Genomic DNA, 26,569 nt, shown 5'->3' with positions numbered 1-26,569 from the left:
ATGACTTCTTTCAGAGATCTGAAATAAAAGGTTATGTGTACTTTTATTGCTGTAAAGTCTAAGAAAATAAACTGACAAAAACAAAAACACCAACGGTAGTGTAAAATGAAAATCTTATCTTAAATATCAAATACGATGTGTTTTAAGGAGACAAATCATAAACGTGTCAAACGATCATGCGCTGTTGTTGTTTGCTTCAGGTTACTTGCTCAGAATAATACATGTATTTTCGGAAAAGTGACACAAACATACACGGTGTATCGTTTCATAGAAATAAAGAGTAGGAAAACAGGTTTATGAACTGTAGTGTTCAACTCCCACCACAGTTGTTTAGGTGTTTACGTTTGTGGTTAGCTTCAGGAGGAACATAGGTTCTGTCAACATTTTTTATGATCTGGACTAGGGGGCGTCTGCAATGTCAGTGGACATGTGGCTACATTAGTGGGTGGAGCTGGATGAGGGTCACTCGTTTGAAAGCTGAAGTCACTGGATGTTCATCCTCAAAATAGCGCCTCAGAGGGTATATAGACGTGCTGTCAGTTTTGCCCCCATCAGACTCCAGATCTGTGCAACGACTGATTGGCAAACTACTTATACTGGAAGAAGAAATGATCAAGACAAAGCTGTGGGTTAAGAAGGAGGAGTTATTGAAGTGAAGAAAAGGAGCTGCTTCAGCAGGAACCTCAAAGGATAAAGTCAACTGAAGACAAAAAGGACAAAGGATACCGCTCTTCATTGGATTGTTCTGCTCATTTGGATTTCTTTCTTTTAGTCCTCCTGATTTCAGAGAAAAGGAGGGGACAAAGCAGCAATCCCTGCAAGGATGAAGTACAACTACCACGTACCATTGACGACATACACGCGGAGCTCCCAGTACACACCGACGTACCACACACCATCTTATTACAGCTCTTCGCACTACACCCCAACGGCATACACATCTACGTATGCTGCAGTGTCAAAGCACACCCCGACACAGTACGGCGCTTCGTATCCCACCCCATCCCAATACACACCCTCCTACAAAGCTGCATCCACGTACAGCCCTGCATACAGCAAAGCTTTGCGTTGCACTTCAACTCAACGCAAACAGCCTCAGGAGCCCCCTGCACCTGTCATACCCGTGGTACCCGCCAAGAGGACTGTGCACTTCCCCAATGACATCATCTTCCAGGATATTGTTAGAAGAGGAGATTTGGAGCAAATTGGGCGCTTCATGAGAGCGAGGAAAGTGCGTGTGGACACACTTTTTCATTCGGGTGAGCAAAGTCTCTGCAGTTGTCAAATTCTAATCCAACTCGGTATTAATTGCAAGTGTTAAACACCATTAGCTTTTGAGGCAATTTTGAAAAAAAGCAAAAATTTGATGATGTGTGCACAGGTATGGCGGCGTTGCACGAGGCTGTGCTGACAGGTAACCTGGAGGTGGTGAAGCTGCTGGTGAAATACGGTGCTGACGTCCATCAAAGGGATGAGGACGGGTGGACACCACTACACATGGCCTGCAGTGACGGCTACCCTGAGATTGCCAAGTAAGCATTAACTCTCTGAATGAAAAATAGTTGATCGGCATGATTCAGGTAAAGCTACCTGCAAAAATCTTAATATTAATCTTAAAACAAAAGCATTCACTAGAATGATCAAAGCATTGTGATACAAACCATGCAGAAGCATTAACTAGTATGTCTTTACAATCACAGAATCTATTCAACAACAGAGCTGTTATATAATGAATTTCTTTTAAGAAAGGTTTTACTGTCTTCTCAGGTATCTCCTGGCAATGGGAGCAAGCACAGAAGCTGAGAATGAGAGTGGAGAGAAGCCTGCAGACCTCATTGATCCTGACTGCAAAGACTTGGCCAAACTATTTGAGACTGGCTGTGTGTGATCGACCATCAAACAAATGCAAAGGCAACCCCCCCAACCTATTGGACACAGAAGGTGCTGCTTTAAGGAGACGGAATAAGCCAAACCAATCAGACTGATATCTTGTTTGATAACTTGACTGATGTTGGGACACAATTTTTGTTAATATCTTTCAAAAGTGATCCTATTTCTTTTGTAAGAAACCTTTTGAGGAAACAGATTTAAAGCCAATTTTTATCAAATTATTAATTTTTATTTACTTATTTTATTATGTGCATTCACGTTTTCATTTAAATTTTCATCTTCGGGACAATTCTGATATTTTTTTATAAGCGTATCGGTGAAGGAATTCCATCCGTTGTTTTTGTGTTAAGCAGTGACTGTTCATGTAGCCGGTTGCACTCTGTAAAATGTTTGCTTCCAAACTATGAATACATTCTGAATTGTGTTTTATACAGTTGTTTGCATCCTTGCTGCTGGGCAGAAGGAGACTCTTACAGATCCGTTGGAAAGATAAAAATATACATTATTGACATCTAAACTAAACAAAAGCAAGTTTATTTAGTTTGGGCATCTCTGCCTCTGCAGCTGTTTTGCTTATGTAATATGTTGTTTGCTGTAATAAGTGTACAAATGTGTAAAAATCAAAGTCTTATCAATGCTTGTGCAGTTTTGTAGATTTTCATGAATAAAGTTGCTTTTATAAATAAACGAAGATGCTTTTCTTTGTGCATGTAACTTTTCTACCATTAAATCAAAACATAGTTTTACAAGTTTTATTGTTGAGATTAGGACTTTTAAGCAGGAAAATGTTTCTTTGAAATTAGCTTCTTCAATATTTTTTCAGTATTGAGAAGTACCAGAGTTTGTTCATTTTGAGTTTTCATTTCTAAACCAAATTGGAATCTGAGCGTTTAAAAATTGTAGTAGAAATTCTTCCAAACAGAACTTCTTAACCTTAATTGTATTTATTAAGTTTTATACTACATGTAAGATACCCATAAGCCAGGGGTGGGCAAACGTTTTGACTTGTAGGCCCAAGAGGATTCTAAAATTAGACATGAGGGCTGGGTCAGGTGGGTGTTTTGGTAATCCACCTTATTAACCCTTGTGCTATCCTATGTACTTTAACATTGGGAGTTGGGTCATCTAGACCCACTAGACAGTGCGCTGAACCTTTTTTCTTCAATGATTTGTGATCTTCCCTGGTGTCCACGGATTACTTGAAATCTTTCCACCTTTATCCACCTTTGTCATAGTCGGGATACCATGTCAATGTAAGGGTGGGGTCATAGGATAGCACAAGGGTTACAAAAAGAAATAATATGGAATCTGGAAACATTTGTGGCTTTTGTTTTCATTTTAGTGCTAATTGCACAGATGGGTTGATGTCCGTCAGAGAAAAGTGCAAATTTAGAGAAATGTTGAAATTCATGCAGTGTTGGAGTTACTGGAAAAATGACTACCCAACTCAGAAAGCACAAATGAATGTCAGAAAAACAACAAAGCTTCCAACAATTAATAAGGACTATCAATATAATTATGCTATTTTTTAATTTCATATATTTTGTAACTCCGGTTACGTCAAGTATAAAATAAAATAAAATAAAATAAAATAAAATAAAATAAAATAAAATAAAATAAAATAAAATAAAATAAAATAAAATAAAATAAAATAAAATAAAATGAAGCAATGCTACCTTAATCTGGTAAAACTTTGTCTTTAATTTTTTTAAGTGTTGTTAAAACGTTTATCTATTATATTATTATTATTATTATTATTTCTTTTATTGTTGTAATTGTAGTCTGAGAAGCCATTCTTCTTCCGTGACTTTTCACACCGGAAATGATTGGTTGGCATTGGCAACGTTTTAGCTAGAAATAACGGCGTACACTCTGAAATAAGAAATTGAAGGGAATAATTCTGCCAAGGTTTGTCCAAAAAATCAATATCATTCACTACAGAATTTTTAGAAAATTATTTTACTAGATGACTTTTTATTATTAACTCGTACCGATAATTTTAATTAAATATTAGCTCTTTTAAGCTAACGCAACTGCAACACAATGCAAATCGCTAGCTAGCTAACCGAACAGGCTACATCAAGATTTCTGAAATGGATTTGTTTGTGATTCGTTAGTCTCGAAATGCTGTGAGGAATGTATGAAAAAGTCAAAAATAGTTGTAAATGTGGAGCTTGTGTGGGACAGTGTTTTAAAACAAAGATTTGACTCTACAACCTCCTGCTAGTAGTAGCATCACTGATGAAGCTACTATCAAAAACGTAAACAAAAGCCTCCTGTGTGGCCAAAGTCAATTAATGGCCAAAGCTGTTTGAAACTTAACCTTCCAGTGCCTAAACCCAAAGCGTTGACCTCCTACAGCATGTATATACGTACTTTGTTATGGGTTCTTTTATCTGTAGGTAGCTAAATCAGCCATTCAAATTCAGTGTAAATATTTACGGGAGAGGCTGGCAAAGAAAAGAACTGTCAGTCTACCAGCAGCTCAACAGCTTTATACAGTTTATATTAGAGTTAAGATCTTGTTCTAAATGTCTGTTTATTGTTTACATTACTTCCTAAATCGGAGACATAATAACATGTTATCCTCATCTATTGTTATGGTTTAGCTGAGAACTTCCTAATCTTTGGATCCTTCATCCACTCACCACAGAGGAGCGAGGAGCGAGTACAGACTGCAAACAGAATGACCAGGTCTGAATGTAGACAAGGCCTTTTCAGCCACCACTGGTGCACTTTTAACCCTTATTATGTTTCAACAAAGCATGCATTTTACTTATTTATGAGCAAGAAAATTGTGTGTACACCTAAATCACCAATGCTAACTCTTCAATCAAATCATTTATGCTGCCTTTTTATTTTATTTTATGATTTTTAAGCTCATCAGCTCCCAGGATGGTGAATAGCTACAAGAGAACTTCAAGCCCCCGATCCCCTACTAATACCGGGGAGCTTTTTACTCCAGCACATGAGGAAAATGTGCGCTTTATACATGATAGTAAGTATACTAGTTGGCGGTAGTGCTCAATGTTCACATGATTTTCTCCTTGTTTTTCCAAACGTGTTTATTAGCAGTCAAGTTGATCCAAGTTATCCTACGAGTTATCCTATTCTAGCCCTGATATACTTCTAGAACAGTGACCTCTTTAAAACTGTCAACATTTAAAGTATTGCTTAGGATTTGGGTCTGGCTCCAAATGTTCCCTGAAACTATTTAAGGTGAAAAAAATATAATATTGGGGGGTTTTATAATGAGTAAAAATGTGATGATGAACTCTAAAAATTGATATCATTTTAACTATTTTCCTTTCAACAAATTAACAAAATCCTGAAGAAAGTATTTCTTTGAAATATTGGAATTTCTATTCTTGGATATTTGTTCTAAAATTAATCAAATTGGATTTACTTTTTTTTACTAATGTTTTGCTGTATGAATATTTCTTCTGTGGGAATTCTCTTCTGCCACAAAAGTAATTTTTGTAAAAAATAAAGTCTGGATTCACTCTAAAACAGTTACTGGTTTAGGATAAACTTTGGTTATCATGTGTGAAAAATATTGCAACTTCGCTGTGTGGTACTTTATCTAAACATTTTGCTGCATGAAGCATGCATTCCTCTGTATTAGCCCTTTTTATTGCTTTAAATAGTGGATTTTAGATCGATGTATTTGTCACAGTATGAAACTAAAGGCTGCTCACACAGTAGTGTGAATATTTTGTCACCCAATACTCCATAAAATATTCTTGAATGTAACTTAAATAGGTGTGTGTTATGGAGTTAATAAACAGCTTTAGAATTTGTTCCCATCTACTACCCACAGGACTGAATTGTTACTAAAATACATCTGACATCCATTGAATGAAACATCTATGGTGGGATTTGACCTTTTAACTGTTGGTGAACAGCACCTCAACCACTTGCCGTCCTTCTCACCTTTATTCCTTCTCAGCCTGGCAGTGTGTGCTCAGAGACATCCGATCAACGCAAAACAGTGAGCGTAACGACCGCGGGCCGCAGGAGTATGTGGAGAAGAACCCTAACCCTAATCTACATTGTAAGTTACAGAGACATTAAGCCAAGAGATCTTTATGTTGATTTAGGACATTTTTTAAATGACACTTGTGTTTCTGTTTGGTTTTGCAGCATTTACACCAGTGGACCTGAGTGATCTTAAAAAGCGCAACACACAGGACTCTAAGAAATCTTAGTCTTTTCTATGATGATCCACTTGCTTTTTTTTTTTCTCCACCCATTATTGTAAAGAACTTTTGATTTATCAGCCCGCTGTCAGCAAGAACGTTTGACCCATTGGCCAATCTAACCCAGAATGCAAATCGAATCTCTACTCTGGACTAAAGCAACCTCTGCCCCCCCCCCCTTTTTTTTTTTAAATCCTCAACAAGAACCAAAAGGATTTGGATTTCAGGGAGTTCAGATTCTTCCCACTTTCTCTGCATTTTTAGTTCACAGTTTTCATCAAAAGTTTCAATGAAGGTTTTGTGGTTAAGGCACAAAAAACGAGGACACAAGACTTAAACCCTCTACTACCAAATGTACCCTGATGACTTTGAAAGAAAATATGAAAGGGCTGACTTCTGTTTTTATTTTTTGGAAAACCAATTGATAAACAGTAGAATGATCTCAATGGATATCCTCTTAGTGGGCTTGTTTTGGAAACCAAAATACAATGTGGAAGGCCAACATTTTTTTTATTATTATTATTATTATTATACATTTTTCTTGCCCTGGGATGGACATTGTTGAGTAGTGAATGCAGGAATGCAGCTCTTATCTCCTTCCTCTAAGCCTTGGAAGCAAAATGTTGAATAAAAGACTTTTACAGAACTTCTGCTTGGTTTGACACTCATGTATGTTTGTTATAATACAATGAACAGTAATCAGTGTTAGGCTGTTTTTTTCCTCGGAACAAACGTTAGCTAAAAGTATGGAAAACGATCATAAATAAGAGGTTAAAAACTCCCCAGTATATCCCCCACCCCACTAAAATTCAGCTATTTTTAAATATACATAACTGTATTTGTAGTTTAGCTTTACAGATTGATTATATCTTTGATTTTCACTTTTTTTACACCCACAATTATTAGGAAAGTAATTCTTTTGCTTTTTTTATTAATAACAGCAATACCAGTTTTTTGTTATTTCTTTATAATAACGTGCAATTAACAGAGGTAGAGTTTACAGACAAACAGAGCCATGTAGCTCAGAAACAATCAATGTAGGAAAGGTTTCAATAAAAGAACAAGAGGGAAACTTTCTTTTTTGTTTGTTTTCTAATTAGGTGAAGAAGTTGTTGGTCTTAAAAATACTACTACCTTCAAATCAAAACAATAGAGTTGCATTTATATTTGTTATTTACATATTTCAAATGAATGTGAAGGAAGAATACAATCATGCATTCTCGTGCAGGGTGCTTTTTTAATCCTTATTGTAGTATGAAGAAGAGCAAAATTTTGAATAATACTTTGAATTGCTATCTTTTTATGCAAAATTAATCTTTTGAGATCAAATTAATTTCAACTTCTTAGCAGATTTGCTGACGTGTCTCATCAAAAAGAGATCCAATTTGTATTTATAATATGCATATTGAGAGTTCAGGGTGTTGTCCAATTTAAGCATTCATTATAATAACGTTTCTTGATCAAACTAAGAAAGTTTTCTTTAGGTCATAGTCACATCTAAATAAAAAATCAATTCAATACAAATTTCATTTGAAATATGAAACCACATTTTTGTTTGTTTAAAGAAGTGCCTTAGCCTATTTGTTTTCAATGTAATTTAAAGTCTAAAAGTATTTTTTTTTATGTTATTCAGTTTCGTTATAGAGATATAGTTAAAAGTGTTTGATTTAATGCTTTGATTGCTTCTTTTAGTGTTACTATGAACTGAACACACCCATGTATGGCGTTTTTTAGGAATAATGTTTTAGTTTCCAGTAGAGGGCGGTAAAGAGTTGTTGTAGTTTTTAACGTAATGACGTCAAGAGTACGTGTTCTCCAACCAATCAGCTTTTCTACAGCTTGTGGGCGCTTTTCATTGTGCTTAGTACTTGGACCAGAGAGCGTAAATCTACGGACGAAGAGAGGGAACAGCTTAGTCCAGGGTGTTTTAAGACAATTTAAATCTTTACAGTGCTTTAGAGTTATCGGGGCAGCATAATGGCGGATAAGATGGATATGTCTCTAGACGACATTATCAAGCTGAACAGGCAGAGTAGAGGCGGAGCCCGTGGGGGAAGAGGCCGAGGCCGCGGAGGCTCAGGCGGTGCCCGTGGAGGAGGCCTTGGGCGTCTTGGTGGTGGCGGCGGCGGATTTGGAGGCCGAGGCGGAGGATCAGGCCCCATGAGGACCCGACAGAACCTGAGCCGCGCTAGAGGCAGACCAACGCCTTATAGCAGGGTATGAGAAAGTTAGACGAATGGGCATTGGAAGGAAAAAAACCTTCGTCAAAGCTGAAAATTCCTGGTTTACGTCTTCTTTTCTCCATTTGGCTTGACGGCTAATCACCTAGCTAGTCAAGCCATTAAAATGGTTGCTTACCGCTGAGTTTCCCTTAGAGGAGAGCTCTATAGTTTGTGGATAAGCATAAATGGAGGTTGTTTGCATAATATGTCCCTTCTCCCACAACCTATATGTGTCGCACCACTTTTCAAGAAGAAGCTGCTTGAGGAGCGACTATGTTAGCCACATTGGCTAACCTGCCGGATCGTGAAGGTCTCAGCGCCATTTTGAATCCAACAACCTCGAATACAATTTGGCGTCAAAATGATGTTTTACCCCAAGTGTCGTAATGGTCTGGAAAGAAAAGGATGCCTACATCGCTGAGAAGGTTCCTGCACGTTTTTTCCATTGCTACGGAATCACATTCCTTCCAACGTCCTGCTACATCTTCAAGGCGGCCTTTTGTCCCAGGAATGGCTGACGGGGTTTCTTAAAATCCCACCCAAAAGGCTTTTCACCAAATGTCACATATGGATGGATACGTGGACTCATACTTAATCCCCTCAAATTTCCTTTATTTTTTTTTTTTTTTTTGTAAAAAGAAGCCCAATCTTCACTCCTGGGGTGTGAATGAATATAAATGCAACCCAAACAAAGCCCCGATCAAAATGGCGTGGTTTCAAAATGGACGTCCGCGTACTCCACGCACTAAAAAGGGGGCTATCGGCTTCTTTCCCCCCAAAATGTTCTTCACCTGTAACATCCTAAAGACATTTCTTCATGAAAGTCGAATTGTGGCCTGACAAAGGACTGTTGTGAGCCTGGACAAGCGGCGCAACGCGGGATGCGAGGCTGCTTCTGCCGGGGACCCCCCCTCGTGTGCCTGAGGAGCATGTCGACAGACAGAGCAGTTGGTGGAGTAGCAGATGGCAAGAAACGACGGGGTTATGCTAGCTAGTTTGGGGCGGATTTTTGGTTCATGTAAAGATTTTTTAAAGTTAATGTATGAAAATGATTAGTTTAAATATCTGTCAGCTTTTTGTCTTACTTTACAAGTAGTAAAACATTGAAATTTTCTGTATCAAAACACCAAAATAGCTATTTTTAAATTTGTGTATTTCTGTCTGAAGTGATTCACGTGATTGTAACGATGGGGTGGGCAGGGATCATGGGGGGGTCTGCTGAGCACCCTGGCCGTGTTGGAAGTGGAGCACCTGCTTGCACCAACACCCAGCCGTGTGGACTCTGTGAAAGACAGAGGCAGGGGATCCTGAAGTCAGCAGGTGCGTTCTCTTTCGTCTGTTGCAGCCCAAACAGCTTCCCGATAAATGGCAGCACGACATGTTTGACAACGGCTTCAGCGGCTTCAATGGGGCTGCTGGAGGTGGCGGAGGAGCTGGTGTGGAAACGGGAGGAAAGCTCCTCGTCTCCAATCTGGACTTTGGGGTGTCAGACGCAGACATCCAGGTACAACTTAGCTAGCATATCTGATGGTGATGTTTTTTTTTTTTAATTGATGACTTAGTTTTGACTTTTTTTTTTTTTATCGAAGGAACTCTTTGCTGAATTTGGGACTCTAAAGAAAGCTGCAGTTCATTACGACAGATCAGGAAGAAGCCTTGGAACGGCAGATGTCCACTTTGAAAGGAGGGCAGATGCCCTGAAAGCCATGAAACAGTACAATGGCATTCCTCTTGATGGTATTCTTCTACTTTATTACAGATTTATTTAATTAGATAAATACATTTAAATATTAGTTGATCTTCCCAAGATTAAAGCCTAATTTGTGTTTAGGGCGGCCTATGAACATTCAGCTCGTCACATCACAGATCGACACACAGAGGCGGCCTATGCAGGGGTAAGTAAGCATGGATTCTTGGGAAACTGGAAACAGGCTGTTGTGTAAACCCCAATTACATTTTCTTTGTGTATTTGTTTTGTTTTACCAGTATGAACAGAGGTGGTGGAGGCATGAGTAGAAATCGGGGTTTCGGAGGGATGCAAAGAGGCCGAGGGGTCCGTGGTGCAGGTGGTCCCAGAGGAAGAGGGCGGGGGGGGCGCGGCGGTGCCCCCAAGCAACCGCTATCGGCAGAAGAGCTTGACGCCCAGTTAGATGCTTACAATGCCAGGGTACATCTGTCAAAATAGAAAGCATCTTCTGTTGAAGTTGTTTTGCAGCTGTCCTAATTCTGTTTCACCTCTTGTTTTCTCAGATGGATACCAGTTAAGGAAACCTCCCATCCTAGTTGACGTCATCCCTCCCTGTCTGCACAGAAAGGGGTGCTTGTTACAGATGTGCAGAATATTTTACACTTGTCTTCTGATGTGATTGAAATTGTTCCAACCTCTTCTTTTAAATACTCCAAAGTGTTTTTTACCAAGTGTTTTATTTTTGTTTTAATTTTTTTTTTTTTTTTGATCGAATGGTTTTACTGTAGGTTAACTGCTGGGTGGAGTTTTCTCAGTTTCTCCCAACCCTGTAGTGAATGGAACTTGTAATAAAAACCTGCAGTATATATTAAATAAGCAATGGGTCATTGTTGTTTTGCTTTATTTTTTACTAAAACCAGTCTAAGGTGGAAATATGCTGGTTGTATTTACATGAAAGCTTTTACTACTTTTTAAAATGCATAGGCTAATAAAATTATTAAATGTTTGTAAATTACATTGTCCAATTGTATTTCAAGCAGTTAAAGATCAAATTCATATCTGCTATGACCTGCTTTACCCTGGGGGTTAAATACTTTTCAATGCATTCTATATTTTCAAGAGTTCAGCCACTAGATGTCGCCCTTGTTCAAATTTGATGGGTTATGTTCTGAAATTTGCTTTTGTGGCGGTTTCCTTTCTTCGCCTCTCAGTTGATGATGAAAGTGCACACATGAAACTGTAGGTGTACGTAACTTTTTATGGGACGCTAAAAGAAGGAATAAGTTAATCTAATAGGGAAGATAACTGAACTCGGAAAAGCTGCACCTTCCACCACACTTTCCGGAAGTGTTCCATAAAAGGCTCTTTTTTTTTTTTCCTTCAGCTTCCGGTTAATTTAACTGAAAACAAGATACTACCTGTGTTTGCTACCTTTGTTGTAAGGAATTTTGTTAATGTCTGTTTGAGACTGGTTGTCTACAGAAAATTCTGGTAAAGGTGGCTAACCCTAAAAACTCAGACACTACTTAAAAACGCTTTGATAAAATAGGTTTATTTTTAACTTAAATTTTTTGTATTTAAAGCAAATAAAATATGTTGAAAGTAGGTTTAACTTTCAATGTGGAGTTTCAGCAAAAGTAATAAACCTACATGGAACACATTATTTATTAAATTATTGTTTTACATGAAATCAATTCAAATAGGCTTTTTTTTTCTTTCAAAAAATATCATTGAAGATTTCAAACTAACAGATTCACATTGAGTTTTACAATGATGAAAGAATATCAATATTTAATACAAATATGCAATGCACCTAAAGTGGGGATAGAAATAGTGAAATAATTAAATTTGTGTTGTGATGACACACAAACATTTTAGTTTTATTTTGAAAGTCATTAAGCGGATGTCAGAATCCGTCGGAGCTTGTTCAGATTGTCTTCCTCCGCTTCACTTCACTCCCATTCACAGGAGACGGCCCCAGCCAGCAAAAGCAGAAAACGGTAGGACTAAACTTAAACTCTTTAAAACATACATTTTAGTAATGTTTATGAATTGTAAAGGTTGATATATTGTTGTACGCACAAATAATTAAGGAATATAAAAATAAAAGATGGCCAACCTGACGTTTTTACTTTCAGTGAAAGGAAATACTTGTTTACCAAAAAAAGCACTTTTATCACAGTCGGTGCTGCTGCTTTGAAGTTTATCTATAGATCATACATTAGCAAGGCCATAATAGTTATCCTTAAGTATTAGTCTTAATCCTGTTTGTTAGTTAGAAAGTTATCCGCCCTAAGTGGGCAGAGAAGCAAATGTCAGGCAGTTGTGAATTTCCGGGTGTCGAACTCGGTTTGAGCTACTCAGCTAGTAGTTAGATAACGACAACTCCAACATTGCAGTTATTGGTTCATGCATCTAGTAAAACTTAGGATTTCTGAAAAACACTAAAAGGTTAAGGTGAGTTTTACAAATTTAAAAATATACCCGCGCCGCCGTTATCATCATGTGCTCCCCTACAGGGAACATCGTCTGCCACTTCCTGGAACTAGCTTTTCTTTTTAGAATTTAGTTCAGTTTACACCTAAACCGAACCACCTTTTTGGCCCTGTTCACACTTTTTGATTCTCTTTTTTTATTTTTTGATAAAAACACGTTTCGAACATATTTTTGTGTGACGACATTAAAGTCCCGCGCGCTTATTAGGATCGAACATTAATTAAAAAGCTAAAATCACAGGTCTACTTCCGGTGTCCTTATAAACTGCACCAAAAAATGCTTCCTGATGAGAAGTTGAAGAAAAAGTTTATTTCGCCCGCTTTTTCTCAGCTTAAAAATCGAATGACCCACTAATATGTACATGGACGTCTGGTTTATTGATTGACAGACGGAACAATTATCTTGAAGAACTCGTCCATCAACGGTCAGCATTCTTCCTTTGACTAGGCGAGTCATGTCAGCGGCCTCCGGTGCTGCGTTCACTGTCAGTCGCGTTACTTTTAGTTCTCGTTATCAGCTCTGATAAACCCTAATCCACACTAAAAAAAACTCAATTTTACTCCAATTGTTTGTTGTTTGTGTAAAAATCTAGGAGCAATCTCCAAAAAATATTAATTTATTTTAAATCTTTTCGAATTTAAGCAAAAAATAAAAATTAAAAAAGAATTTGCTTTTCTTTTTCATTTTTATTTAACTGTTTTAAAAAAAAATTGTGGTTGCAGAGGAGTGAGCCTGCAGGTCTTAGCTGGCACCCTTGACTCTCTGCTCACTGACAGCTTCCTGTTGCTGTTTGCAGGGATTTCTCACTGGCTATTTATAAAACTCCCTGTTTGTTCCTGGGATCGTCTGAGCTTTGGCCTCACAGCCTCCCTCTGTGCTGCTTTGTTTTATGTGCAAGTAGACTCACCTTCATTAGTGATTGTTCACAGTCTCATTGGTGTCATGTATGTCAGGTTGTTTTTTCTGCAACCCCCCCTCTTTTCCTGCTTCTGTTAAGATTGGGCACTTCTGCATTGCATCAGCTCTGCAATGAAGCCTGCCGGCAGCACTTCCGCAAAGCTTCGCCATGTCTCTAGATATAGCTCACAATCGTTCCTTATAGTGGTGGGACGACATGATTTTATTCTCGATTTCACCAAAGTGTTTTGTTTCTTTCAAATCAATTTTATTGCAAACATTTGATGTTCAATCAGCCTGTCGAGAGTTAAATTGGAACTTATCTCTTTGTGCTCATTTGGTTGTGACCGTAAAGTGTGAGTCATCATGCTCGTGCTCAAAAAAGGAAGTTTGCAGCAGTTTCTTGAGCGAGTAGTGCCTGACACAGAAGGCGCCCCCACTTTAATGAAAAAGTACAGCCTAACCTCAGATTTCTCTGACCCTACAAGATCTGTCTGTGCTCATCTTTTTAGACTTTTCTGTCTTGCTGCTTCTACTAATAGAAATTCAGAGACATTTCAGTAAAGTTGCACAAAAAGGGGGATTCGAAGATGCATTCAGGGTTGGACGTCCAGATGTCTCCGTTATTGAATTTGTTGCAGCCTCAGCACAGAGAAGACCAAAGCAGGTGCAGAGCTTCAGTCGATGACTCCAGATGATAGTTTCTTGTCACTTCCTGTGTCGGCTTCTTTTGTGTGCTTCTCCTTTCTTAAGTTAATAAATTAGAAAAAAAAAGAATCACAGCCAGAGGTTTTTTTTTTCTGTTGGTCTTTCATCAAGCAGACACATGCAGGCTGCTCTGTCATTAGATAACCTTACTACTTAAAGCGATTTATGACAACCGAAGAATAGAAGCTGCGCTAGCATCGCTTTAAAATCCAAACCTGCTCGAATGTGCACCTTTAATTTAAAAGCTTCAAATATTTCTGTGACTGATTTGGAAAAAAAATATATAACTTCCACTTTTGTCGTTACTGTTCCAGTTTTTTGGAGAAAATGATGTTAAAGCATGAACCTAATTATTGTGTAGAGCCACCTAATGAAAAGAACTCTGTGCATTACAAGTCCTGGAAGTTTTTCCGGCTCTGTTACATCCAGAGGAACGCCCCTTCAGAAAGCCAGAACGCTCCATTAGCCAGAATTCCACCTTTTGATGGTTTCAGCTGCGTTGCTAGGAAACAACCCTAATCTGAAGTCTCCGCTGCCAAGCCCCGAATGTTTGCCGGGTCTCCGCTGCTCCAGCCCAGAAAATAGTTTTATCCTGCAGCTGAAGAGGGATATTGGTGGAATTATGCAAGTGAAATTCTACAACAATGTCCAGCCTCATGATGGGAAACCTGGACAACAACAGGGCTTTTTCTGGATAGTAGGCTTTGTTGCTGCAGATACTCAACTTGCATAGTTTAGGGAACCAACAATTCAGTCAATATAAGGAAGGTCTTAATTCATTTTATGCAACACTGAGGTCTATTCTCTGACCAGTCTACAGTGTGATGGCTGCTTAATTTGAGGTTGAATCTCAGACTATTTTAGTAGGTTGAACACATTGCAAAACAAACCGGGAAACATTTGAGTGTTTTTTTGTTATTGGTGGAACACTCTTCTTATAATTGCTGTGCTAAAAGAGAGAGCTAATCGATGCACTAACACTTCAGAGGAAGTTTTTTTTCTTTTTGGTTTAAAGGAACACTTCCTGCTGTGTGACAGTGCAGCTCACTGCAGAAAAGAAAAGAAAACCTGGCCGTTTTTCTTTTCTTTTTTTTTTTCTGTTGACACTCCAAGACTGATGTTCCAGCGACCCGATGTTGTCTGGTCTTGCTCACGCTTTCTGACCAGGGAAACTAACCTACTTAAACATGCTACTAGCTGAAAAGGAATTTCTGCTTTTACGGGAAGACGGAGGCCCCCCGTGTGGAAAAAGTGAGCTGTGTTGTCAGCCCTCATAGGGAAAAGGCCCGGCTCTATATCCAGGCACAATATAGAGGAAGGTGAAAAACCAAGGCAGAGCAAAAAGAAGTTTGTGGCCCCTTTGCAGACTATTTTTTTAACAAATTAGCTACCGTGAGCCACTTTTTTGCCATTATACTGCCTCTGCTGACTCATAGCAATTTAATAAATAGCCAAAAATGTATTTTTGTAAGGTTGTCTTGACAAAGCATTTTTAACTACACGAAGGAAGGAAGTCAGACATTTTTTTTCTTTTTTTTTTTAATGAAGCTTGTTAATTTGATTGTACTTTTCTACTTCAGCACTAACAAAGTTAACATTCTATGTACTATGAAAACCCCACCTTAGTGGTTCCCATTTCACTGTTCTGTTTATTTCAGGAAGTAACATGCTTTCAACATGCAAATGTCAAAATAACCTGAGATGAACCTTTCCAGTGTTTAGAGCTGTTTGTGACTGTAACACAAAGATTGTTCCTTTTTGTTTTGCCTTTTATTTGACCTAGTTGGCACGGAAGCAGAGCTCGTTTTCAGGCAGGCAAACATTTTGGGGCTGCCATGAAGAGATCTGAAAGACAGAATTGAGTGTGCTGTGTGCCAGAAAAGGAGAACATCCCGTCAAGAGTTTCAAGATGGCTTCTTCAAGCTGATTTTTGCAGACACTCGTTCCCTCCTTGTTTTAGATCTCACTCTTAAACAAAAAAAAAAAAAAACGTCCTCTTGTTGAGGCCTGTGTGCAGCCTGCTCAGGATCTGTGACAGCTGCATGGAATGTGAGGATCTGATAGTACTGCTGGTTGTCTGCAATTCTGCAGGTAGAGGTGTTTGAGAAGCATGAAGGGGGGGTGTGGGGGTCTCAGGTAATCATCAGCTTTGTGAACTTGCTTACGCATATGGGATCCACAGTCCAGGAGGTTGAGGGTGTCGCATGTCCTGGCTCACGTCCACCTGTGTGTTCTGACTACACTAAAATAGCTGACTCGCCTGTTCTTTGAACACAATGCAAGAAGTTTTAGGGCGCCGTTAAATCTATCTACTTTGACTTAGAAGTTTGCATGCTTTACTTTGTGCTGCGTGGAAGCTCTGAGGAGGAGAAAAAGCGGAAGTGCCGTCTGGATGTCGCTCATGCGTCTTCCTGACATCTAACACTTTCCCTCGTTGTGCTTTCACATCGCAGCACACAATGGCGGAGCAGGAGCCCACACCAGAGGTTTTGGCACAGATCGCAGCAGCCAATGCTGAGGAGTCTCCAGACTCCGTCAACTACAAACCACCTGCCCAGAAGTCCTTGCAAGAGATCCAGGAGCTGGACAAGGATGACGAGAGCCTGAGGAAGTACAAGGAGGCGCTTTTGGGAAATGCTGGATCGGTTGCAGGTTCGCATTTGTGACTCATTCATTTGTGTTGAGATCCTGTTAAAAGCTGCATTTATAAACACAGTCTGTCGCTAATTTCTTTTTTTTTTTTTTTTATTCTTTTCAAGCAAAGTTTCTACACATAATGATTGTTTTTACCAATAATGAACGCTGTCAAATGTCAGGGCATTGTTGTGAAAACAGTTCTGGTTTTTCCAGCTTTTTTTTTTTTTTTTTGTCTGTGCACCCAGAAGATCTAAAAGCAAAAGTTCTGTATGGAACTACGGTTCTGTAAATCCCAGATGACCACCAAGCATGTTTTCCGGTTCATGATGCATTAGCTCTGCATGTCGCACCAGAAAAACGTCACAACTGTTTGTCCAGTTATATACGCTGAAGCTTATGAGTAAAGAACCCATTTTTTCCCTTTAATCTCTAGATCCCAGCGTCCCAAATGTGCAGGTGACACGGATGACTCTGCTATGTGAACAAGCTCCTGCTCCACTGATTTTAGACCTGCAGGGTGGGTGCATTTAATTTATATTATTTTTAAGTTATTTGTGCATTTGCAGTCATAGAAAAAAGGAACCTATTTTGGCAGGGAGGTAAACAACCCAGTTGAGCTCCCACTCATAGCAGGAAGTCTCAATTTTCCCTGATTGACAAGTGTAATTGATCCCCTGATTTGGTGTAAAAATAGACCAAATGACCGGCTACATTAGTGCACTAATTAATAATGACATGAGTCTTGTGGAAGTGGGTTAATTAGCCACTGCAGTGGGGGGGGGGTGTTTGTTGCCTCTCAATGGTCACATTACATCACAACACTATACTGGAGTGATGGCTCACTAGAAACCCCTGGTGGTCAGTTTAGTCATTGCAGGAACCCTAAAACAGTATTTGTTTTCCCTTATTAAATTGTAAAAAATGCTTTTGTTTGTTTTTCTGTCAGGAGACCTCGAGAACTTTAGGAAGAATCCGTTCACGCTGAAGGAGGGAGTTGAATACAGAGTAAAGATCAACTTCAAGGTTGGACTCTAGTTGTCATCAAATCAACATTTTTATTGATGTGTTTTAGCCTGTTTTTGTTACTAAACATCATTATTAATGCAGGTGAACAAGGATATCGTCTCAGGCCTCAAGTACACTCAGCAAACATTCAGGAAAGGAGTTAGAGGTATGTTATCACATTTTGATTTAGATGGTGAATGTTCATTTTTCAATGTTTTTGTGGTTTAGATTTGTTGCTTTGCTGCAAGGAAGCGATTTACTGAGCTCTGCTTAATCCAACAGCTGAGTGACACGAGCAGAAATGGGAAACAAAATAGTGCAACCATGACTTCTGTTTCCCCCTTTATGCCCTTCCACAATAAAATCAAACGGCTAAACGAGATTTAAAGAGTTAAAAAAGAAGCATGAAATCAGGATCGTACTGAAGGAAAATGTTGAACTTGGGATGGTTCTTGAGTCAGGAATAGAAAACTGCTGCAGATAACTGTTCAGCAGCTGCCCCAAAAACATAACGAATGTTTTGTTTTTTTATTTGTGAAAGTAAACGACGGGAAGCCAAAAAACTTCCTCAGCTTCTGATTTATCCGCCTGTTTTTGAAAGTTTTCCTTTTAAACTGTATTTTCAGTCGGATCCTTTTTATTCAAACCACTTTTTCTTTTTGTAGATTACAGTGAATTTGAGCTTAAACTTGATGAAATATCTGACCCCTCCACCTATCAAACAATTGAAATCTTATCTCACATTTATCTTCACCTCTGCTTTTTGTGTAGTTGATAAGACGGACTACATGGTCGGCAGCTACGGCCCAAGACCGAACGAGGAGTACGAGTACCTCACAGCCATGGAGGAGTCGCCTAAAGGGATGCTGGCCCGCGGCACCTACAACATCAAGTCCAAGTTCACCGACGACGACAAGAACGACCACCTCTCCTGGGAGTGGAGCCTCGTGATCAAGAAAGAATGGAAGGACTGATGATTTCTGTTTGGTTTATTTCCCCACTTCTCCATCAGGTCTTTCCTTTCCTTGGATCAAACCATCTTCTTTTTTTTCTTTTTTTTTTGGCTTCCTGCTCTGTCCGTCCATCAGCTCCTCGCCCTCGTGGTCTTTCCTCTTCAACCTGTGCATCTTTATTTTTTTTCTCCTTTTACCTCTTCTGTCTGATAAGTATTACATCCTAAAAATCTGGATTTTTTTTTGTTATGCTTCATAAAAGCAATCCGACCTTGCTGTATCCTAAACCACAGTTTTTTTGTCCACCTTGTTTTGTATAATTACCATAATCTGCCTTGGATACTACGGTGGCTGTGTGGTCTTTGTTCAATCACTGCTGGATCCAACTCTTCGAGCCAGCCTCGCTGAAGCCTTTGAGCAGATTACGTGGATTTAGGTCTTGTTAAATTATTTGGGATTCAGGCCAGATCTTTTTCCCGAATAGTCGAGTGCCAGACAGAACTCTGCAAGAGAACCAGGGTCTTTTCTCCTACTCCTCACTTTAGGTGCAGCTGCATCCTCATGGCCTTAAGAGTTAGGACTTAGATGAGCCGTTTGCCTTCAGATTAAAAACATTCCACGAGTCTGTTTCCACCATTCGCAGCACGTGGACAGGGAATCAGGACGCCAGCCTTTATTTCAGGTGTTAGATACCATCTCCGGCATCATGGCGTTGTCTCTCACTTCCTGGTCCTCTCTTTTCCTCGTGAATGATTCCTTCTGACCATGCCTCTTTAATTTCAGAAAATCATGGTCTGTTATGTACTTTTTATAAGAAACCTCAACCAGATGCAGATCAATAACACATGCTGCCACATGAAAGTGTTGTCTTGTTTTTATACACTCCAGAAGCCTGAATGGGAGCCGCTTGACCTTCCTTAGTGCTCGATGGTTATTTTGTCTTGGTGGGTTTGATTTGTATCACCAACATATCACTCACAATAAAAGTGTTCAGACTGGGAATGTGTTTGTCCTTTTTTTTAATACAAACCAGTTAAATAATAAACAGAAACAAATTTAGTACATTTATTATAAGTCATTTCAATGCCCCATTTTAACAGCAGCACAGTGTTCGACTGATCTTAACGTGTATGAGGGGAAGCTCACTCAGCAAAAATGCCTTTAGGTTACTTTTAAGTCCAAATATTATCATCAGAAGTGAGATATTTATGGCGTTTAACCCATAAGAACCCAGACCCATTTTTTTCTTAAAAGTACGTGTAGTTGACCACAAACGATGTGGACCACATAATCCATTTCTGGTATTTTTCTGTTACACTGATGTCACCATGGGTTCTTAAGGGTTAAAGGTGCTAAAATAGGGTTAGCTAATTGTTATATTTGGCTCCACTGAATTACAAAAATCCCAACTCCATCACCCGGCCTTAAATTCTGAAAGCATTTTATCTGCTGGAAAGCAGCAAAATGATTCAGTAATGTAGGCAAAAATACATTTGGCAGCAATATAAGGTTGAGTCCTTCCTCCAAAAAGATTCACTTTTGAAGCTGAGGGTGGTTAATGACCCCCTCCGATTATCTTTTGTTTTCAAAGCCTGCCCAGTGGTCTTTTAATTATGACGATGCCATTTTTAGCCAAAATCAATGAACTGGTGTCTTTTTCCAGGACATAGTTTCTGCAGAGTTCAGTCGAAATTCACTAACGAGTTGTGGGCGGGACTGTTGGCTTGGGGAAACCACGCCCTGTTGCTGAGAGCTCTCTGTTTACATGCTCTACCTGCTACCTTACAGCCCCCCTCACCTCCAAGCGAACGTTAGCGGTGCAATAACAGCGAGCAACATTGGAGCTGTCCGGTTGTGTGGTTCTGAGCCGGATGCCAGCTTGGATGAGGAAAACGAAGTGAATGGGGCGGAGCAGGGAGCTTTTGCCCCGTCACAGGTACGCTCTTTGTTTTAAACGGCATTACATTCTCCTGATTCACAACAATTTGAATAAATGCTCAGAAATGGAATTTTAAGCTTAATTTTCTTTATATGTGTCCTCCATCATGAGGAAAATGCTTCAAGAACATGTTATAAACACCACAAACATCATTTTCATCAGTGTGGGTCTTTAAAAGCTGAGGCTAAAAAGTTATTGTAGGTGTTTTTTTAGCAGCATTAACAGCATTCATTTGTTAGTCTTTCTGCTTTTGGAGGACTTGGAGCTCACGTCGCTCTTGGACTTCTGCAGACGTGAGAAGATCTCCTTGAAGAGCGTCTTATACTCTGGCGTGTTCTGGCTGAGCCGCTTGTCGACCTGCTCCACCTGCCTGCTGATTCCCTCCAGGGCCTCGGGGGTGGAGGGCGTTTCAGGCGGCGTTGGAGGCGTGGCAGTAGCCCTGGAGGTTGAAGGCTCCACCGGGATCAGACTGTACTCTTTCATGGAGGGGTCTCTAGACACGGGCCGGGAGGTCTGCACCTCGGCGTGGCACAGGCTCTCCTCGTGGCGTCTGCACTTCCCCAACAGCTCCTCGTATTTCTCCAGCAGGGTGTGGTACTGCTCGTCCACCTCCCGCAGGATGGACATGCCCCGCTTGCGGGTGCCGTTGGCATGGAGGGCGTAACTGCCCTGCCGTCTGCCCGCGACAGCCGAGATGGAGTTCAGAGCCGTGTCGCTGCAGCTTTTCCGCACTGGTCCCCCCTGCTGTCCGCCGGCCTCCCTTGCAGCGCCTGGATCTCCCTCCTCCAGCCCTGCACCGTCCTCTGGGGTGTCTGTCTCCGGACCGTTGCTGAGTAACACCTCCAGGCCGTCTTCCATGTCCCCAATCAGACACACCCTGGACTTCCTGAGCTGCTGCATCTCTTCGAGCTCGGCTTCGAGCTCCTGAACCCGCAGATGGCAGCCCTCTGCACCCAGGAGGCGCTGCTCCAGTCGCTCAAACTCTTGCAGAACAACCGCGCATTCCCTCTCAGCTTGGTCCCGCTTTGACCTCTCCAAGGCCATGGCAGAGTGCAGGGAGGCGACGATGTCCCTCAGGCGCTCATTTTCTTCGTCCAGGGGTTGTCGCTCGACCAAGTCTACGCTACCCGGATTGGCCAGCAGGAACCCGTCCTCATACCTGTACAATGAGTGCAACATGACAGCAACTGGAACCAAGGCCAGATGACCTCTAATGAACCTTTTCTGCTGTTTACCTGGGAGACGTGCAGAGCCCCTTCAGGCAGGGGAAGGAGTGGACGGTCTTGCAGCGTTCGTTCTTCTCTCTCCGCAGCCTCAGCTCCTCCAGAGTCCTCAGCTCCTCCAGACGAGCTGTGAGGCTGTCCACCTGACCCTGCAGGCTCTCCATGGTGCCCGTCAGCCTGGAAGGGCACAAAAAGAAAAGAAAAAAACACTTTCATTCTCTGTTTCCTTTGGCACGTCAGCGGGAAGATGCAGCGGATCACTGTTACACAACAAAACATGGGAACAGGGACGGCTATTGCAATGCGTTAATCCCGGTAACCAGATTTGGAAATGTCTAATTCCTGATTATGAGATTTCTAAAGAAAGGAGCACGTGGAGCAATCAGCTGGTCAGGTGGAAGGAACAGCAACACAACCAAAAGCACAAACAAGTTTTAAGATTAAAGACCCAGTCTGATTTAAAAAAAAAGTGTTTTTTGGTAGTTTTTTCATCTTGGAGGCTTAAAATTACATGTCTGAGTACTTCTTTGTTCAAATCCTGGTGAATCAGGAGCAGACAAAAAGAAGCGGTTTGAAAAAGATGTATGTAGGTCTTCATTTCCCTTGTCTTAGCTGGCATCTGGCTAAAACTGTACAGCTGGATAGCTCCGATATTGCTCGCCACTTTTGTTGCACAGGTTGGGGGTGTGAGGATGGAAGTTTTTGGCTAAAAACAGCAAAATCATAATTAAAAGACCAGTGGGAACGCTTTTACCATAAATCAAAAGATGATTGGAGTGGGATTTTAAAGAGTAAAGATGGGGATCCATGCTGCCACACACGTCTCAGATTTCGATACAGATCTCTGTACCTGTTTAGACCGTGTACATTTCTTTTTTAATTCCACATCCCGACAGTGCTGGTGTCTGTGCAGCTGTGGCTCACCTGTCTATCTTCTGCTGAGAGGCTTTGCTCTCCAGCACCAGCTTCTCGTTGGTGATTTCCAGCTCTCTGGCCGTCACGTCCAGCTGCTCGTACACCTTTGCGTGCTGCTCATTCACCTCCCGCAGCATTTCCAGCTGCTTGGAGAGGTACTGCAGGAGGAAGCAGGACAAACATCGTCAGCCTCGATACACTCTCAGTGGAAGTTACAGTGCTAATGTTGCTTTTCTATGTATATCAACAACAGAGAGAAAGACAGTTTTAACCCTCTCAAAAAGATAATAAACGTGTATACAGGTGTTTATTACGCTTGGGAGATTTGAATAGAAAAGGGTTTTAAAAATGATTAATTTGTGCCGTAAATAATTAGTGAGGATGTGTTTTTTTCTTAATTTGGTACCAAATCCTGTATTCAGGTCCAAAGCCCAGAAGGAAGGCTTAGTATAAAAACAGCGTCCATTCAATCTAAATATATTAAATATAATGCATGGACTTGCAAACATTGTTTGCATCCCATGGAAGTGTAGTGGGAGGAGGTTCTGGTTCAAATCCCGGCTGGGTTCTTTCTGTGGAGTTAGCATGTTCTCCTTGAGCATGCGTGGGAATTTCTCCAGCATCCTCCCACAGTCCAAAAACACGCGTCAGAGGCTAATAGGATTCTAAATTCTCTAAATGTTTGTGGCCCTGCAACAGAGTGGCAACCTGTCCAAGGTTTACCCTGCCTCTGCCCAACAGTAGCTGGGACAGGCTCCAGCAACCCTGTGACCCCTAAAGGGATTCAGCGCGTTCAAAAGATGGACGGATGGTTGCCCTGGATGAGATTTATAACCAAACAAATCTGTTAAGACGTTTCAAAAGAGTGAAAATGAGGTTTTCATCAATGATTCATTTCTCAGAAAAGACTTTTATGGGTAAAAACTGGTGTTTTGGTAAAAAAATGTGAACCCAGTTTGAAAGGAAAAGATTAAAAAACAAGATTATCGATCAAAACCCCCATCAATAACACGTTCTTGAGCATACCTCTATCTCTTGCACTTGTTCATCATTGTTGCCGTACATCTGTTGAAGAGATTCCTCCAATTCTTTGTTGCGCTCGAGGAGAGTCTTTCCCAGCTCTGCTGCCAAGTGCAGGTCTGGTATGAGAAAGAGAAGACGAGAGGTGAGAAGAGAAGAAAAGCACAGGAACACAAGTGCGGGACGATTTCCAAACCCAAAAATGTGCTAATCCAGCAGTTGCAAAACAATAATTCTGCACAAAAGAAGCCTGTCTTTCATATTTCATTGTTTTCCATAAATATGTCGACCCCTCAGATTCAGATTTTTGAGGATTTCTGCTGAAGTTTATGTCCTCTGGTGAAGTAGAGCTTATCCTATAATTCACATCTATCTCTCAACAAAGCCATTCTGGCTGCTTGCTAAGATAAACAGTAACAAAAAGCTCTAGATATCCATCTGTCAACTGATAAAGACAAATGCAGCTTCTTTTTTTTATTGTTTTTTCAACAATAATGACAGAAATGGATCATTCGTGCCCCAAACCCAACAAATTTATGGAAAACACATGTCTGAAAACATTTTTTTTCCTCTAACATCTTCAACAAACACCAGATTTTTCATCTCAGCTTCCTCTGTCTGCTGCTGCTGAAGGAAGAAGCAGTCATTTCCTGCATCCACCAAGTAGAGCTGATAACACCAGCCCGAAGTGTGTGAGATCACAAGACACGTGCCCAGTTATGTAACTCTGGAGTTATCTGCAGTGGAGGAAAACCCGAAACAGCATTCCAGTTTGTTTATTTCTGCCGATGTGTGACTGGCTGCAACATGCCACCCGTCTGCGCAAACGCATCAGATGTTTGGCCAAACGGGCGCAGGAGGTCAGGGAGTGGCAAAGCTGGCGGCACAGAAGTTAGTTACATAACAGACTCAATTTGTGGGGTTAAAATCCAGTCGGACTGTGAGCGCACGGGGGAGCAGACTGACCTAAAAATGAGGTTTTGTCTGCTCCATTATCAGATATAGTGCTGGCTTAATGATTTTAGGATGCACAGCACTGAAACAAAAAAGAGGTGTTCAAATCCACCTGCCCTGCTTCTCTGCACCAAGACTCAAAGCTGCTTTAGCTCTCTGGGTCAGCAGGGAATCAGGAGACGGGGTGATGCTGCTGCAGCTGCAGGAGGAGGACACTCACTGCCTCTTCCCATCTCAGTGAAAGTGCATCCATTAGGTCATTACAGGGACGTTGTGCAGACAGGATGCGCAGACAGCTCTTTATATGCAGGAAGTGGATTCAAGCACTAAATTCTGGATGCATCCCTAAAATACTGGCATTTCTTTTGGAAAGTGAATACATCCTGGCTTCCCAAGTGCCAGGATGGAGATGTGATCGCAGTAGAAATGAGCTCAAACAAACAAAAGGTTTCGCATTAAAATAAAAACATCAATAATACAAATATTGATCAGAAAAGACAGAGAAATCGTATTACATCACTTCCTCTCCTCCTCCTCATATGTTTCCTATGGACGCGGATCGATCGCTTGTGTTGTGATCAGACGGTGACAGACAGGTGACGCCTCACCTTGCTCCAGGTCCCGCTGGTCGTACCACGGCTCCTCCTGCTGCACCTCCGCCTCCACGACCGACTCCTCCATCCTTCCCGGACGGAGCATGGATGTAACTGAACTTCTCCTCCACCGGCGATGCAACCTCCTCAGACACAGTCCGACCACTCGCCCGGAAGTGATAACAAACAACCCCCCTCCTCCTCCTCCTCCTCCTCCTTAACCACCCATCCTACCCGCTCAACCCCCCCTCACCCCTCCCTGGTCCCTAAAAGACAACATTGCTTAATAAGAAAATTCCTGCAGCCTCGTGCAGAAACGAACAGAAATGAGGCGAAACAGCAGGGTGGCCCCCTTTATACAGGGGTCTTATCAGGCTGGAGTGCAAGGTGGGGAGGGGAGGGGAGGGGAGGGGGGCATTAGCTTCCATGCAAGCTAATACTGATGTCGCTTTCAGGTACACCGTAAAAAAACGTAAATTCAATTACAAAGATATGATTTTCTCATTTTATTTTATGTAAACCTTTTTTCTTAATATTATTTTTTTTATCGTGACTAAAGCAAATGTTCAATTTATCTTGTGCATACTAGCAGGAAGGGAAACGACAGAACGAGGAACAGTAGTTGGGGATTCAGACACTAGAATAGTCTTTGAATATTTAGTTCTGATTGCCAGAAATAAAATAAAATAATGTTGCTTTTTATTTATTTTTGCCACATTGTCACCAAAGCCTTAAAACTTTGCTAAAATAAATGATGTAGCTCTAAAATGAACATCTTTTATTTAATAGCTAATTAAACTATAAGACAGCTAGGCAGAATTTCACTCTCAAAACACCTACTTAGTTCAATTTCAATTCCCAGGTTTCAAATTCAGCGCAAAGCTTCTATAATTTGACTTTTTAAATCCAGCACTGTAATAAAATGCATTTACATTAATTGATAAAATAAAGTTTTAAGGACCCTAAATGTTTTTTCTTCCATCAGTTTTAGTCTTAAGAATGGTTTTATAAACATAATGTATCAGATTACCATCGCCTCTATTAATAGTATTTTTAGTTTCTATTCATGACCCCCTTTGTAGCGTTCACAAGTGAGACGCCGTAAATTACAAACAGTCCTTGAAAGCAGCATCCATATAGATGATGTCACCACTTCCTTGGGCCTCTCGCCTCCATCCACCACTCCAGCAAGCCTCAGCAGCAGCATCTCTGTTTTTTTTTTGTTGTTGCT

The 26,569-nt window shown here is 40.7% G+C and overlaps 5 protein-coding genes across 5 annotated transcripts; 4 read left to right on the top strand and 1 right to left on the bottom strand.

Moving 5' to 3' along the window:
* The first annotated feature begins 504 nt into the window (after positions 1 to 504).
* Positions 505 to 2,577, top strand: LOC101162449 (protein phosphatase 1 regulatory subunit 27). Its single transcript, XM_004071537.4, has 3 exons — positions 505 to 1,259; positions 1,382 to 1,532; positions 1,768 to 2,577. Exons 1-3 carry the CDS (start codon positions 824 to 826, stop codon positions 1,886 to 1,888), a joined length of 708 nt encoding a protein of 235 aa, XP_004071585.1. The 5' UTR covers positions 505 to 823; the 3' UTR covers positions 1,889 to 2,577.
* A 1,111-nt stretch (positions 2,578 to 3,688) lies between these two features.
* mcrip1 (MAPK regulated corepressor interacting protein 1) lies at positions 3,689 to 6,735 on the top strand. Its single transcript, XM_004071536.4, has 5 exons — positions 3,689 to 3,798; positions 4,500 to 4,584; positions 4,770 to 4,888; positions 5,840 to 5,944; positions 6,034 to 6,735. Exons 2-5 carry the CDS (start codon positions 4,577 to 4,579, stop codon positions 6,096 to 6,098), a joined length of 297 nt encoding a protein of 98 aa, XP_004071584.1. The 5' UTR covers positions 3,689 to 3,798; positions 4,500 to 4,576; the 3' UTR covers positions 6,099 to 6,735.
* Positions 6,736 to 7,919: 1,184 nt separating this feature from the next.
* Positions 7,920 to 10,885, top strand: LOC101161973 (THO complex subunit 4). Its single transcript, XM_004071535.4, has 6 exons — positions 7,920 to 8,306; positions 9,657 to 9,815; positions 9,901 to 10,048; positions 10,143 to 10,206; positions 10,298 to 10,478; positions 10,562 to 10,885. Exons 1-6 carry the CDS (start codon positions 8,067 to 8,069, stop codon positions 10,574 to 10,576), a joined length of 807 nt encoding a protein of 268 aa, XP_004071583.1. The 5' UTR covers positions 7,920 to 8,066; the 3' UTR covers positions 10,577 to 10,885.
* A 995-nt stretch (positions 10,886 to 11,880) lies between these two features.
* Positions 11,881 to 19,693, top strand: LOC101161729 (rho GDP-dissociation inhibitor 1). Its single transcript, XM_004071534.4, has 6 exons — positions 11,881 to 11,998; positions 16,553 to 16,751; positions 17,170 to 17,253; positions 17,683 to 17,759; positions 17,844 to 17,907; positions 18,513 to 19,693. Exons 2-6 carry the CDS (start codon positions 16,559 to 16,561, stop codon positions 18,713 to 18,715), a joined length of 621 nt encoding a protein of 206 aa, XP_004071582.1. The 5' UTR covers positions 11,881 to 11,998; positions 16,553 to 16,558; the 3' UTR covers positions 18,716 to 19,693.
* Positions 18,757 to 25,538, bottom strand: LOC101159356 (cerebellar degeneration-related protein 2-like). The gene is made up of 5 exons (XM_011478353.3): positions 25,354 to 25,538; positions 23,798 to 23,910; positions 22,781 to 22,929; positions 21,869 to 22,033; positions 18,757 to 21,792 (listed from the first exon to the last, which is right to left on the bottom strand). The coding sequence occupies exons 1-5, from the start codon at positions 25,442 to 25,444 to the stop codon at positions 20,862 to 20,864; spliced, it is 1,449 nt and encodes a 482-aa protein (XP_011476655.1). The 5' UTR covers positions 25,445 to 25,538; the 3' UTR covers positions 18,757 to 20,861.
* Positions 25,539 to 26,569: the final 1,031 nt, after the last annotated feature.

The sequence above is a fragment of the Oryzias latipes genome, chromosome 8, assembly GCF_002234675.1.
Source record: "Oryzias latipes chromosome 8, ASM223467v1".
In the NCBI taxonomy this organism is placed as follows: Eukaryota; Metazoa; Chordata; class Actinopteri; order Beloniformes; family Adrianichthyidae; genus Oryzias; species Oryzias latipes.
Note: the sequence above shows the minus strand (reverse complement) of the source record. Positions and strands in the feature narration are given on the sequence as shown.